The sequence below is a fragment of the Scyliorhinus canicula genome, chromosome 12, assembly GCF_902713615.1.
Source record: "Scyliorhinus canicula chromosome 12, sScyCan1.1, whole genome shotgun sequence".
NCBI classification, from domain to species: Eukaryota; Metazoa; Chordata; class Chondrichthyes; order Carcharhiniformes; family Scyliorhinidae; genus Scyliorhinus; species Scyliorhinus canicula.
The window spans coordinates 56,416,087-56,431,822 of record NC_052157.1 but is presented as its reverse complement, the minus strand read 5'-3'; the positions used below and the strand labels follow the sequence as shown (position 1 = coordinate 56,431,822).

The 15,736-nt window shown below is 53.5% G+C and overlaps 1 protein-coding gene across 1 annotated transcript; it reads left to right on the top strand.

Moving 5' to 3' along the window:
- The first annotated feature begins 2,412 nt into the window (after positions 1-2,412).
- LOC119974976 lies at positions 2,413-14,785 on the top strand. Its single transcript, XM_038814380.1, has 5 exons — positions 2,413-2,517; positions 5,762-6,033; positions 9,599-9,735; positions 12,677-12,836; positions 13,943-14,785. Exons 1-5 carry the CDS (start codon positions 2,460-2,462, stop codon positions 14,369-14,371), a joined length of 1,056 nt encoding a protein of 351 aa, XP_038670308.1. The 5' UTR covers positions 2,413-2,459; the 3' UTR covers positions 14,372-14,785.
- The last annotated feature ends 951 nt before the right edge of the window (positions 14,786-15,736 follow it).

Below are 15,736 nucleotides of genomic sequence, written 5' to 3'. Positions count from 1 at the left end.
AATGGCAGAGGAACTGAATAGTTACTTTGCATCAGTGTTCACCATGGAAGACACCAGTGGGATGCCAGAGCTTCAGGAGAACCAGGGGGCAGAGGTGAGTGCAGTGACCATTACAAGGAGAATGTTCTGGGGAAACTGAAAGGTCTGAAGGTGGATAAATACCTGGACAGGATGGACTACACCCAAGGATCCTAAAAGAGATAGCTGAGAAAATTGTGGAGACATTAGTGATGATCTTTCAGGAATCACTGGAGGCAGGAAGGGTCCCAGAGGACTGGAAGGTGGCTAATGTAACACCACTGTTTAAGAAGGGAGGGAGGCTGAAGATAGGAAATTATAGGCTGGTTAGCCTGACTTCGGTCATTGGTAAGATTTTAGAGTCTGTTATTAAAGATGAGATCGCGAAGCACTTGCAAGTGCATGGTAAAATAGGACTGAGCCAGCATGTCTTTGTCAAAGGGAAGTCATGTCTAACAAATCTGTTTGAGTTCTTTGAGGAGGTAACAAGCAAGTTAGACAAAGGAGAATCAGTGGACGTGATTTATTTGGATTTTCTGAAGGCCTTTGACAAGGTGCTGCACAGGAGACTGTTAAATAAGTTAAAAGCCCATGGTGTTAAGGGTAAGATCCTGGCATGGCTAGAGGATTGGCTGACTGGCAGAAGGCAAAGAGTGGGGATAAAGGGGTCTTTTTCAGGATGGCAGCCGGTGACAAGTGGTGTGCTCAGGGGTCTGTGCTGGGACCACAACTTTTTACCATATACATTAATGATCTGGAAGAAGGTACTGAAGGCACTGTTGCTAAATATGCAGATGATACAAAGATCTGTCGAGGAACAGGTAGTATTGAGGAAGCAAGGGGGCTGCAGAAGGACTTGGACAAGCTAGGAGAGTGGGCAATGAAGGGGCAAATGAAATACAATGTGGAAAAGTGTGAGGTTATGCACTTTGGAAGGAGGAATCTAGGCACAGACTATTTTGTAAATGGGGAAATGCTTCGGAAAGCAGAAGCACAAAGGGACTTGGGTGTCCTTGTTCACGATTCTCTTAAGGTCAATGTGCAAGTACAGTCGGCAGTTAAGAAGCCAAATGCAATATCAGCATTCATGTCAAGAGGGCTAGAATACAAGACCAGGGATGTACTTCTAAGGCTGTAGAAGGTTCTGGTCAGACACCATTTGAAGTATTGTGAGCAGTTTTGGGCCCTGTATCCAAGGAAGGATGTGCTGACCTTGGAAAGGGTCAAGAGGAGGTTCACAAGAATGATCCCTGGAATGAAGAACTTGTCGTAAGAGAACCGTTTGAGGACTCTGGGTCTGTACTCATTGGAGTTTCGAAGGATGAGAGGGGATCTTATTGAAACGTACAAGATACTGCGAGGCCTGGATCGAGTGGACGTGCAGAGGATGTTTCCACTTGTAGGAAAAACTAGAACCAGAGAACACCATCTCAGATTAAAGGGATGATCCTTCAAAACAGAGATGAGGAGGAATTTCTTCAGCCAGAGGGTGGTGAATCTGTGGAACTCTTCACCGCAGAAAACTGCGGAGGCCAATTCACTGAGTGTCTTTAAGACAGAGATAGATAGGTTCTTGATTAATAAGGGGATCATGGGTTATGGGGAGAAGGCAGGAGAATGGGGATGAGAAAAATATCAGCCACGATTGAATGGCGGAGCAAACTCGATGGGCCAAGTGGCTTAATTCTGCTCCTCTGTCTTATGGTCTTATAAACACCGCGATCTTCAACACCCCGATATATAAACACCCCGATATATAAACACCCCGATATATATAAACACCCTGAACAACAACACCACGATATATCCAGATGGAGTGCGAGGAGAACTGGCAGCCATTCAAATCCACAACATCCAGCGACTTTGGAGCGACTTCCATTCTCTGTCTGCATCAAAGCGGTTCCTGGGGCTTCATTAGGTGATGCCTCGCTTGGCCGAGCAGTCACTGCTTCCCATCACCTTCCCCCCAATGCAATCCGACCTTCGAACACAGTTTTCCCAGGCATGGTTTTATTTCCAAGCCGCAAAGTGCCACGCTATCCCCTTTCCTATAAACCATCCACCGGCACAAAAATTTTCCAACTGCTCAATTCCCTTTTCCTCCAAACTGCCGACATTCATCTCTGTGGCTCTGCAAATCTGGAATATTGTGCATAGTTTTGGTCTCTTTGTTTAACGAATGATACACTTGCATTCGAGGCCACAGAGAGAAGGTTTATTTGTCTGATTCCTGAGGTGAAGCCTATCTCGTCAGGAATGGTTGAGGCAAGTATATATCGATCTCTGATAATTCCGGCAGGAAAATTCTTTGCGAAATTGGGAATGCCACCTTCTATTTTTGCATTAAACAGCCAAAATCCGAATGGAGAAACTTTGAGCGATAATCAACGTATTTCCCCTTTTTAGGTCAGAGTCTGATTGACTTCAACTATGATATTGTCATGGCTTTCGAAGGACCTCATCCTGGACTCACTGTCCAGACTGGACGCCCCAATCCCGGTGAGCTAATCGAGCGTGCAGGTTCCACACACACAGACTCTCACTGGGGTACAGGTTCAACACACACTGACTCTCACTGGGGTACGGGTTCCACACACACTGACTCTCACTGGGGTACGGGTTCCACACACACTGACTCTCACTGGGGTACGGGTTCCACACACACTGACTCTCACTGGGGTACGGGTTCCACACACACTGACTCTCACTGGGTTACGGGTTCCACACGCACTGACTCTCACTGGGGTGCAGGTTCCACACACACTGACTCTCACTGGGGTACGGATTCCACACACACTGACTCTCACTGGGGTACGGGTTCCCACACACACTGACTCTCACTGGGGTACGGGTCCCACACACACTGACTCTCACTGGGGTATGGGTCCCACACACACTGACTCTCACTGGGGTATGGGTTCCACACACACTGACTCTCACTGGGGTACGGATTCCACACACACTGACTCTCACTGGGGTACGGGTTCCCACACACACTGACTCTCACTGGGGTACGGGTCCCACACACACTGACTCTCATTGGGGTACGGGTTCCACACACACTGACTCTCACTGGGGTACGGGTTCCACACACACTGACTCTCACTGGGGTACAGGTTTAACACACACTGACTCTCACTGGGGTACGGGTTCCACACGCACTGACTCTCACTGGGGTACAGGTTCCACACACACTGACTCTCACTGGGGTACGGGTTCCACACACACTGACTCTCACTGGGGCACGGGTTCCACACACACTGACTCTCACTGGGGTACAGGTTCCACACACACTGACTCTCACTGGGGTACGGGTTCCACACACACTGACTCTCACTGGGGTACGGGTACCACACACACTGATTCTCACTGGGGTATGGGTTCCACACACACTGACTCTCACTGGGGTACGGGTTCCACACACACTGACTCTCACTGGGGTACGGGTTCCCACACACACTGACTCTCACTGGGGTACGGGTTCCCACACACACTGACTCTCACTGGGGTACGGGTTCCACACACACTGACTCTCACTGGGGTACGGTTCCACACACACTGACTCTCACTGGGGTATGGGTTCCACACACACTGACTCTCACTGGGGTACGGGTTCCACACACACTGACTCTCACTGGGGTACGAGTTCCACACACACTCACTCTCACTGGGGTACGGGTCCCACACACACTGACTCTCACTGGGGTACGGGTTCCACACACATTGACTCTCACTGGGGTACAGGTTCCCACACACACTGACTCTCACTGGGGTACGGGTCCCACACACACTGACTCTCACTGGGGTACGGGTTCCCACACACACTGACTCTCACTGGGGTACGGGTTCCCACACACACTGACTCTCACTGGGGTATGGGTTCCACACACACTGACTCTCACTGGGGTACGGGTTCCACACACACTGACTCTAACTGGGGTAACGGGTTCCATACACACACTGACTCTCACTGGGGTAACGGGTTCCCACACACAATGACTCTCACTGGGGTACGGGTTCCCACACACACTGACTCTCACTGGGGTATGGGTTCCCACACACACTGACTCTCACTGGGGTACGAGTTCCACACACACACACTCTCACTGGGGTACGGGTTCCACACACACACTGACTCTCACTGGGGTACGGGTTCCACACACACTGACCCTCACTGGGGTACGTGTTCCCACACACACTGACTCTCACTGGGGTACGGGTTCCACACACACTGACTCTCACTGGGGTATGGGTTCCACACACACTGACTCTCACTGGGGTACGGGTTCCACACACATTGACTCTCACTGGGTATGGGTTCCACACACACTGACTCTCACTGGGGTAAGGGTTCCCACACACACTGACTCTCACTGGGGTACGAGTTCCACACACACTCACTCTCACTGGGGTACAGGTTCCACACACACACTGACTCTCACTGGGGTACGGGTTCCACACACACTGACCCTCACTGGGGTACGGGTTCCCACACACACTGACTCTCACTGGGGTACGGGTTCCACACACACTGACTCTCACTGGGGTATGGGTTCCACACACACTGACTCTCACTGGGGTACGGGTTCCACACACACTGACTCTCACTGGGGTACAGGTTCCACAGACACTGACTCTCACTGGGGTACGGGTTCCACACACACTGACTCTCACTGGGGTACGGGTTCCCACACACACTGACTCTCACTGGGGTATGGGTTCCACACACACTGACTCTCACTGGGTATGGGTTCCACACACACTGACTCTCACTGGGGTACGGGTTCCCACACACACTGACTCTCACTGGGGTACGGGTTCCACACACACTGACTCTCACTGGGGTACGGGTTCCACACACACTGACTCTCACTGGGGTACGGGTTCCCACACACACTGACTCTCACTGGGGTACGGGTTCCACACACACTGACTCTCACTGGGTATGGGTTCCACACACACTGACTCTCACTGGGGTACGAGTTCCACACACACTCACTCTCACTGGGGTATGGGATCCACACACACTGACTCTCACTGGGGTACGGGTTCCACACACACTGACTCTCACTGGGGCACGGGTTCCCACACACACTGACTCTCACTGGGGTACGGGTTCCACACACACTGACTTTCACTGGGGTACGGGTTCCCACACACACTGACTCTCACTGGGGTATGGGTTCCACACACACTGACTCTCACTGGGGTACGGGTTCCACACACACTGACTCTCACTGGGGTACGGGTTCCACACACACTGACTCTCACTGGGGTACGGGTTCCCACACACACTGACTCTCACTGGGGTACGGGTTCCACACACACTGACTCTCACTGGGTATGGGTTCCACACACACTGACTCTCACTGGGGTACGGGTTCCCACACACACTGACTCTCACTGGGGTACGAGTTCCACACACACTCACTCTCACTGGGGTATGGGATCCACACACACTGACTCTCACTGGGGGTTGGGTTCCACACACACTGACTCTCACTGGGGTACGGGTTCCACACACACTGACTCTCACTGGGGCACGGGTTCCCACACACACTGACTCTCACTGGGGTACGGGTTCCACACACACTGACTCTCACTTTCACTGTGTTTTCGGTCCACTTCAATCTGATCCTCACTCTACGTTTTACGAACTCTGAAAGTTCCGTCACAATTTGAGGGGTACATTTCCGCAGTTTTTGGCTCTCTGGTCATTCTCTCTGGCCTGTTCCCTCCCCAGATCGGAACGCAACACTAATGGTCTCCGTGATTGGTCTCCCTCTCTTCCCAAACTCGTCAATCTCTGAGTTACTCCTGGTGGATGTGAACGGGGGCACCTTGCAGAATGGAACCATCCTGAATGAGACGCTCTCCGCCGACACCTACCTGGTGGAGATTGAGTCGATCCCGAGGGTGTCTTTCTTCATTCTGCTGCGGGGACAGGATGGGATGGGGAATATGTTCCAGAGACTGTCCACCACGCTCATCTCCAGCTCCCGGGCTACATTTACGGTACAGTACTGCTCACCAAGTCCGGCCTTCCCGTATATCTGGTGCCAATGTGTTCACAGCACTACTTGGTCCGAGTGCAGAGGGTAGACAATCTCTGGTATCTGCTTCACACCGGGTTAGTTGGTGCACAGAGTGAGCATGTAGCACTGAGGCTGGATTCCAACCTGTGTCTGGATGGATAGAAGTGGGAGAGAGAGAGAGAGAGAGAGAGTAACACAATACTGCCAGTGGTACATCATCATCAGTCACACCTTCTACACCCCATTTTTAACCCTTTGTTCTACCCCGTCACAAATATTCTATCCCACCTTTCAACAAGGGCGGCATGGTAGCACGCTGGTTAGTTGCTTCACAACGCCAAGGTCCCTGTTTCGATTCCCGGCTTGGGTCACTGTCTGTGCGGAGTCTGCACGTTCTCCCCGTGTCTGCGTGGGTTTCCTCCGGGTGCTCCGGTTTCCTCCCACTGTCCAAAGATGTGCAGATCAGGTGAATTGGCTGTGCTAAATTGCCCTTAGTGTGTCAAAAAAAAGGTGAGGTGGGGTTCCAGGGATAGGGTGGAGGTGTGGGTTTGGGTAGGGTGCTCTTACCAGGGGCCGGTGCAAACTCGATGGGCTGAATGGCCGCCTTCTGCACTGTAAATTCCATGATTCAATAAACAGTAATAGGATGGGGCACTGATTTGAGCCTGCGGTGACCGCCAGTGAGAACGGCGACAAGAATGGAGCATTCGGCCCAAGACAACAGTTCTGGATAAACATGAATCCGCCAAGGGGGCTCCATTGGGGAGGGGGCACATAGGTAAGTATAGCCCCCAGTCTGGACAGAGAGGAGGCAAGGGACGTGCTGGTCCCATGCCCACCTGGCAGTGCCCATCTGGCAGTGCCCATCAGTATAAAGGTAAGTGCCAGAGGTGCACCCTCAGGGGAGCCCAATTGGGGCGGGATTCGTGTTATGTTTGTTTTGTGTGTGGGGGGGGGAACCCCGATACTGATGGTGGGGGTGAGCTCCGCTACTGACGGTGGGGGATGGTGCTAGCCCCGATACTGATGGTGGGGGTGAGCTCCGCTACTGACGGTGGGGGTGGGGGGAGCCCCAATACTGATGGTGGGGGTGGGGGGAGCCCCGATACTGATGGTGGGGGTGGGGGGAGCCCCGATACTGATGGTGGGGGTGAGCTCCGCTACTGATGGTGGGGGATGGTGCTAGCCCCGATACTGATGGTGGGGGTGGGGGGAGCCCCGATACTGATGGTGGGGGTGGGGGGAGCCCCAATACTGATGGTGGGGGTGGGGGGAGCCCCGATACTGATGGTGGGGTTGGGGGGAGCCCCAATACTGATGGTGGGGGGGAGCCCCGATACTGATGGTGGGGGGGTAGCCCCAATTCTGATGGTGTGGGGGAGAGCCCCAATACTGATGGTGGGGCTGGGGGGAGCCCCGATTCTGATGGTGGGGGGGAGAGCCCCAATACTGATGGTGGAGCTGGGGGGAGCCCCGATTCTGATGGTGTGGGGGGGAGCCCCAATACTGATGGTGGGGCTGGGGGGAGCCCCGATTCTGATGGTGGGGGTGAGCTCCGCTACTGACGGTGGGGGATGGTGGTAGCCCCGATACTGATGGTGGGGGTGGGGGGAGCCCCGATACTGATGGTGGGGGTGGGGGGAGCCCCAATACTGATGGTGGGGGTGGGGGGAGCCCCGATACTGATGGTGGGGTTGGGGGGAGCCCCAATACTGATGGTGGGGGAGAGCCCCGATACTGATGGTGGGTGGGGACCCCAATTCTGATGGTGTGGGGGAGAGCCCCAATACTGATGGTGGGGCTGGGGGGAGCCCCGATTCTGATGGTGGGGGGGAGAGCCCCAATACTGATGGTGGGGCTGGGGGGAGCCCCGATTCTGATGGTGGGGGTGAGCTCCGCTACTGACGGTGGGGGATGGTGGTAGCCCCGATACTGATGGTGGGGGTGGGGGGAGCCCCGATTCTGATGGTGGGGGTGTGGGGGTGAGTAAGACGTTCCCAATACTGGTGGTGGGGTGGGGGTGTGGTGGTGCCCTGATACTGATTGTGGGAGAGGGTGGAACTTTCCCAAATTGATGGTGCTGAGCAACTGCTCATTTTTTTCTCCATTGTGTTTTTTTAATGTTCCCATCAGGGTTGTAAAACCTCATTAAATTTGCAGAGACATAAACTGCTGAAGACCTGTTCTTTCCACTCCATAATGAAGCTACAGGCATGTTCTCCTGGGCCTGACCCCCAACTACTCTCACAAGAGTCTAACACAGAACTGACTCGTGCCTGGGACACATCAGCAGTCAAACACTAGCATATCCCAAAGATTAACACTTCAGCCTCCACCTCATCATCTCTTTCACCCTCTCAATAACTTTCTGGCCCCCAAACCCTCTCACTCTGCCTCTCTCAATCTCACTTTCTCTGTCTCACTCAATCTTACTCTCTCTGTCTCTCTCAGTCTCACTCTCTCTGTCTCTCTCAATCTCACTCTCTCTCAATCTCACTCTCTCTGTCTCTCTCAGTCACACTCTCTGTCTCTCTCAGTCTCACTCGCTCTGTCTCTCTCAATCTCACTCTCTGTCTCTCTCAGTTCCATTCTCTTTCTCTCTCAGTCTCCCTCTCTCTCTGTCCCTCGATATTTATCTCACTCCATCTCTCTCAGTCTCTCTCCCTCCCTTTTTCAGTCTCACACTCTCTCTCCCTGTCACTCTCTCAATCTCATTCTCTGTCTCTCTCACAATATCTGTCTCACTCAATCGCTTTTCCAATCTCTCAATCTCCCTCTCTCTCCCTATCACTCTCTCTGTCTCTCAATCTACCTCACTCAATCTCTCTATGTCCCTCGCAATCTCTCTCTCTAAATCATTTTCTATCCCTCTCTCTTTGTCTCTTTCGCAATCTCTCTGTAGCGCTAACACTTATACTCAAAGCCGAGAGACTGGTACAATAGAGGCTTTATTGTTGTACGATGTTGTCCCTCCATCTGCAACTGTAGACTAAAGGTCTGAGTCTCACATGCATATTTATACACAAGCTCCCTGTGGGCGGAGCTAGCTGGCAGGGGCTCACCGGAGGAACCTGTATTACAGGTACAGGCATCCCCCTACTGCAGTACGCATAACTACAGTGGTTATCTCACCACACTCTCTACATCTATCTGTCTCAATCTCTCACTCTCTGTCTCTCTCGCAATCTCTCTCTGTCTACCTGTCTCTCTCAATCTCTCTCTCTCTGTCTCACAAAACTTCTGCCTTGCTTTTGCTCTATCTCTCTCTGCACTCACTCTCTGTGTCACTCAAATTCTGCCTCTTTCTGTCTCTCTCTGTCTCTTGCACACACTCAATTTTTGCCTCTCTCTCAATCTCTCGTTCTATCTCTGTCTTTCTCAGTCTCACTCTCTCTCCCACTGCAACTCTGTCTCCCGGGAGTCCAGTTCGGCAGACTGTTTGTCACTTATTAGATTACAGGAACAGTTCCATGCGACTGTGGATGGATAGAAATGACGAAGCTGGTGTATCTGACCATCCAGTCGGTGTGTGTCTCTCCATTTAGGTAGAGGATGATGAAATTGTCCGGTCAGGACAGGAATTCAACGTGACCGTTACTCTGAAATTAGAGGGGCCACCGGCAACATACACCCTGACTGTCAGAGATGATCTGAACTTTGCTCAACGGATCGTTCCATCCAGGTATAAACACATCAAACGTACAGCACGGGGTTAGATAAAGCTTAAAAAAACCCTATACAGCCCTATACAGTGGGCGGCTCAATCGCACGAGAGACCCGGGTTCAATGCCGGCCTTGGGTCAGTGTGTGGAGTTTGCACATTCTCCCCATGTGTGCGTGAGTTTCCCTCGGGTGCTCCGGTTTCCTCCCACAGTCCAAAAATGTGCAGGTTAGGTGGATTGGCCTTGCTAAATTGCTCCTTAGTGTCAAAGGGTAGGTGGGGTTCTGGGGATGAGGGCAGGTAGAATGCTCTTTGGGAGGGTCGGTGCAGACGTGATGGGCCAAAGGGTCTCCTTCTGCACTGCAGGGATTCTGGGATTCTGTGACTGATACAGCACGGGGTTAGATTCAGAGTAAAGCTTCCTCTACACTGGAAGCCAGTGTCCAGTGGGGCACCAGAGGGATCTGTGCTGGGTCCCCTATTATTTGTCATTTATATAAATGACTTCGATGAGTATGTGGGGGGTGAGGATCAGTAAGTTTAAGGATGACACAAATATAGGACGGTTGGTTAACAGTAAGGCTGAAAGTCTTGGGTTACGGGATGATACAGACAGGATGGTCAAATGGGCAGAAAATGGCAGATGGAATTTAATCCTGAAAAGTGTGAGGTTTTACACTTTAGAAGGAACAATTTGACAAGGAAATACTGGGATGTCCTGAGGAACAAAGAGACCTTGGAGTATTTGTAAATACATCTCTGAAGGCAGAAGGGTAGGTTAATAGGGTGGTGGAAAAGACATATGGGACACTTGCCTTTATCAATAGAGGCAAGTGTACCATAAAAGCAGGGAGGTCATGTTGGAGCTGTATAGAACTTTGGTGAGGCCACAGCTGGAGTACTGTGTGCAATTCTGCTCACCACATTATAGGAAGGATGTGATTGCACTGGAACGAATGCAGAGGAGATTCACCAGCAGCGCCGGCCCTAGGGTTGCTGGCGCCCCGGGCAAGCTGAACTTCAGTGCCGGGGGGGGGGGCCGAGGCGGGGGGGGCGCGGGACCGAGGCGGGGGGGGGGCCGAGGCGCGGGGAGGGGCGGGGCCGAGGCGGGGGCGGGGCCGCGGCGGGGCCGGGGCGGGGCCGGGGGGGGCGAGGGGGGGGAGCCGGAGGGGGGGGCGGAGCTGGAGGGGGGGGCGGAGCCGGAGGGGGGGCGGAGCCGGAGGGGGGGGGCAGAGGTGGAGGCGGAGGGGGGGGGGCGGGGGCGGAGGCGGGGGGGGGGGGGGGGGGGGGGGGGAGGGGGGGCGGGGGCGGAGGGGGGAGGGGCGGACGGAGGGGGGGGCGAAGTGGGCCGCCCTAGGGAGGGCGGCCACCGCGCATGCGCTGGTTGGCACCGGCCCAACTGCGCATGCGCGGGACCCGAGTCTCTGGCGCCCCCTTACACATGGCGCCCCGGGCGACTGCCCGAGTTGCCGGTACCTTGGGCCGGCCCTGTTCACCAGGATGTTGCCTGGGTTGGAACATTTAAGTTATAAAGAGAAGTTGGATAGGCTGGGATTATTTTCACTGGAGCAGATAAGGCTGAGGGGTGACCTGATTGAGGTGCAAATGGGCTTCGGCTTGGCAGATCATGCGGTTGTGCAGACTCGATGGGCCAAAGGGCCCTTTCTGCACTGTATTTTTCTCTGATTCTGTGATACACTGTCCCCATCAAACACTCCCAGGGCTGGTTCACATGGGGTTGAATACAGAGTAAAGCTCTCTATACACTGTCCCCATCAAACACTCCCAGGACAGGTACAGCATGAGGTTAGGTACAGAGTAAAGCTTCCTCTACACTGTCCACATCAGATACTCCCAGCACAGGTACAGCACGGGGTTAGATACAAAGTAAAGCTTCCTCTACACTGTCCCCATCAAACACTCCCAGGACAGGTACAGCACGGGGTTAGATACAGAGTAAAGCTTCCTTTACACTGTCCACATCAAATACTCCCAGGACAGATACAGCACGGGGTTAGATACAGAGTAAAGCATCCTCCACACTATCCCCATCAAATACTCCCAGGACAGGTACAGCACAGGGTTAGATACAGAGTAAAGCTCCCTCTATACTGTCCCCATCAAACACTCTCAGGACAGGTACAGCACGGGTTTAGATACAGAGTAAAGCTCCCTCTACACTGTCCCCATCAAACACTCCCAGGACAGGTACAACACGAGGTTAGATACAGATTAGAAATGAAGAGCGGGTCTGCAGAACCTCATGTGCAGTGGAAACTCAAACACACAGCGGATGGTCAAATATCTTTGGCTGCATTCTCCAGCCGCCGTCGCCGAAATCACGTTCGGCGAATGGGCAGAGAATCATACCCCTCCAAAACGGCGCACTCTGGGAGTACGCCGCGCCACGTATCGATGGCCTCAGGCCCTTGCCTGAGGCGCCCCCCCCCGATGCACCACTCGGTCTGGCCGAGTTCCCGACGGCGCGTGAGATGTGTGGTCACATCCGTCAGGAACTCAGCTTGGCGGCTGCGGACTAAGTCCAGCGCAACAATGGTGGGGGGAGGGCTGATATGTGGGTGGGGGGGACATTGTTCGGATCTGGGGACACTGAGGTGAGGCGGTCCTGGATGCGCGGGGCAGTCCGGGGTGCGCGAGCCAGCCGAAGGTAGGGGAATATTTTGCGGGCCGGGTCCGCGAGCAGCCTCCACCATGCGTATGCGCAGCCACAGACCCGGCAATTCTCCAGGGCGTATCAGCAGCTAGAGCCGGGTGCTCTAGGCTGCCGTCCTGCTAGCCCTCAGTAAAACGGGGAATCGGTGACCGGTGTGTGCCAGTTTGTCTGGCGAAAAACACCACCGTTCCCACTTCGGCCTGGGGACATAGCCCAGAATCGGAGAATCCAGACTCCTGTTTCCGTGATTGATCATTCCGTATAATTCTCACTATCTCTCATTCCCAGCGTCACGCTTCGGGGGAACGAGAGTGTTTCTGCTGTTGCCTATTTCATCGTTCCTAATGGCACAGCGACTGGGACGACCACCACCATCACCATCGAAGCCACCTCCACCGAAACCAATGACTTCAATTATGACGTGCTCTATCTCACTGTCAGGGACCAGGTACGGGGATTTATGGAGATTCCAACTTGGGAGAGGCAGAGAAAACAGCCTTTACCTCCCTCATTCTAACATTAATGGGATGGTCAGAACTGAGGGGGCAGCACGGTAGCATGGTGGTTAGCATAAATGCTTCACAGCTCCAGGGTCCCAGGTTCGATTCCCGGCTGGGTCACTGTCTGTGCGTAGTCTGCACGTCCTCCCCGTGTGTGCGTGGGTTTCCTCCGGGTGCTCCGGTTTCCTCCCACAGTCCAAAGATGTGCGGGTTAGGTGGATTGGCCATGCTAAATTGCCCATAGTGTCCTAAAAAGTAAGGTTAAGGGGGGGGGGGGGGGGTTGTTGGGTTACGGGTATAGGGTGGATACGTGGGTTTGAGTAGGGTGATCATTGCTCGGCACAACATCGAGGGCCGAAGGGCCTGTTCTGTGCTGTACTGTTCTATGTTCTATGAGGGAGCGTTGCACTGTCAGAGGGTCAGTACTGAGGGAGTGCTGCTTTGTCAGAGGGTCAGTTCTGAGGGAGTGCTGCACTGTCAGAGGGTCAGTGCTGAGGGAGCGCTGCACTGTCAGAGGGTCAGTACTGAGGGAGTGCCGCACTGTCAGAGGGTCGGTACTGAGGGAGTGCTGCACTGTCAGAGGGTCAGTACTGAGGGAGTGCTGCACTGTCAGAGGGTCAGTACTGAGGGAGTGCTGCACTGTCAGAGGGTCAGTACTGAGGGAGTGCTGCACTTTCGGAGGATCAGTACTGAGGAAGTGCTACACTGTCGGAGGATCAGGACTGAGGGAGTGCTGCACTGTCGGAGGGCCAGTACTGAGGGAGTGCTGCACTGTCAGAGGGTCAGTACTGAGGGAGTACTGCACTGTCAGAGGGTCAGTACTGAGGGAGTGCTGCACTGTCGGAGGATCAGGACTGAGGGAGTGCTGCACTGTCGGAGGGCCAGTACTGAGGGAGTGCTGCACTGTCAGAGGGTCAGTATTGAGGGAGTACTGCACTGCCAGAGGATCAGTACTGAGAGAGTGCATCGTGTGTGATGAGAATCATATCAGGATGTATTAAGGGTCCATACCCCTCTCGCTGCATCTCCTTCACTTTACTGTCTGTGCCCACAGGTCGAGGACCTCAGCTCCCCAAACTGCACCACCACCCAGCTGGAATACTCTTGCCCACCTGTGCCAGGTGCCAACTGTAGTCAGGAGACCTGGAGGTTGGAGGCTGTGCTCAGCGACTCGGGATCGGGGATCACCAACATTTACAGTCGCCTCGGTAACGGCACCTTGGAGACGCGTGAGCTGGAGATGAACAGGACCGCCGCCAACTACAGCGCCTCCTGCTGTTTCCCCGAGGTGGAGCTGGTCGCGGTCGACAGGGTCGGGAACGTTGGCAAGTGCGTAGTGAGGGTGGAGCTGCCTACCACCCCTCAGCCAACCACTGTACCCCTGACGACTCTCAATTCGGGGGCCCCGCTCCGTAGCCATCCCAGTTATTACCGGGAAATTGCTTCATGCCTGGTCTTCGCTCTCCTCATCTGCTTCCAGTAGAAACAACTCAATGAATGAGGAAATGGCTCTGGGTGTACGGGTTTCAGGGTCTGGGTGTCTTTATGTCTATCGTCTAAGGGTGTGTGTTGCCATTCATGAGTTGGTGCCACAGGCAAGGGCAGGATTGATTGCCCATTCCACCCCGAATTGCTGTTCGACCTTTTCTGAGGGGCACTCACTGGGAGACTGGAGCCACCTGTCAGCCAGACAGGGTAAGGATGGGCAGATTTCCTTCACCTGAAGTACATTAGCGAATCAAGTGGGGGTTTTGACGATAATCCGAAAAGGGTTTCCTGACCATCCCGCTTTCAATTGAACACTTGAGCCTGTTACCCAGGAACAGGAGGAGGCCCATTCAGTCCCTTTCGAGCCTGTTACACAGGAACAGGAGGTGGCCCATTCTGCCCCCTCGAGTCTGTTACAGAGCAACAGGAGGAGGCAATTCAGTCTCCCTCTAGTCTGTCACACAGGAACAGGAGGTGGCCCATTCTGCCCCCTCGAGTCTGTTATGGAGCAACAGGAGGAGGCAATTCAGTCTCCCTCTAGTCTGTTACACAGGAACAAGAGGAGGCCCATTTAGCTGCCTCGAGCCTGTTACACAGGAACAGGAGGAGGCCCATTCTGCCCTCTCGAGCCTATTACACAGGAACAGGAGGAGGCCCATTCAGCCACCCTTGAGCCTGTTACATAGGAACAGGAGGAGGCACATTCAGCCCATCTGCCATGGGTGGGGTCCATGCTGGTTTCCCCACAGCATTACCCTGGGTCCCAGGATTACTAGCCCAGGGACATTACCACTGCACACCACCATCTGCCTGTTATGGTTTCAGGGTTTCACTTCAGGGTGTCTTCAGTAATTCACTTTATTCAAACGATACAGAATATTGATGAGCTTTACCTTATCGAAAGACTTTCAAAATATTTGATGGACAATGTTTACTGGGGTTTCCTAATTCAGCATCTTTGTCACAAATCATTAACTAATAAAATTAAATGAATAAATCATGATCTCAGACCATGTTTGCTGTCTGGATTAACTCTCTCTACGCAAGCAAGCAGTCTGTGATGAATGGTATCAGTAGCTGCTGTAACTGTACCTTACCTTTAATACATTGGCCCTTTAAGACCGGACTTAGAACCCTGGGGGACTCCGCTTCTGGCTCCGCCCCCAGGAAACGGTATATAAGGTGAGGCTCACTCGGCAGCATGTGGTGAGCACACTTCTCGGCTGCTGTTCAGTTCTCTGATGATTAAAGCCTTTGAATTACCAATCTTCTCTCCTGTGTCGTAATTGAGGGTATCTCACAGTCATCACATGGAATCCCTTTAAACATCTTTCCCATTGGCAATGTCAATCTAATTGTT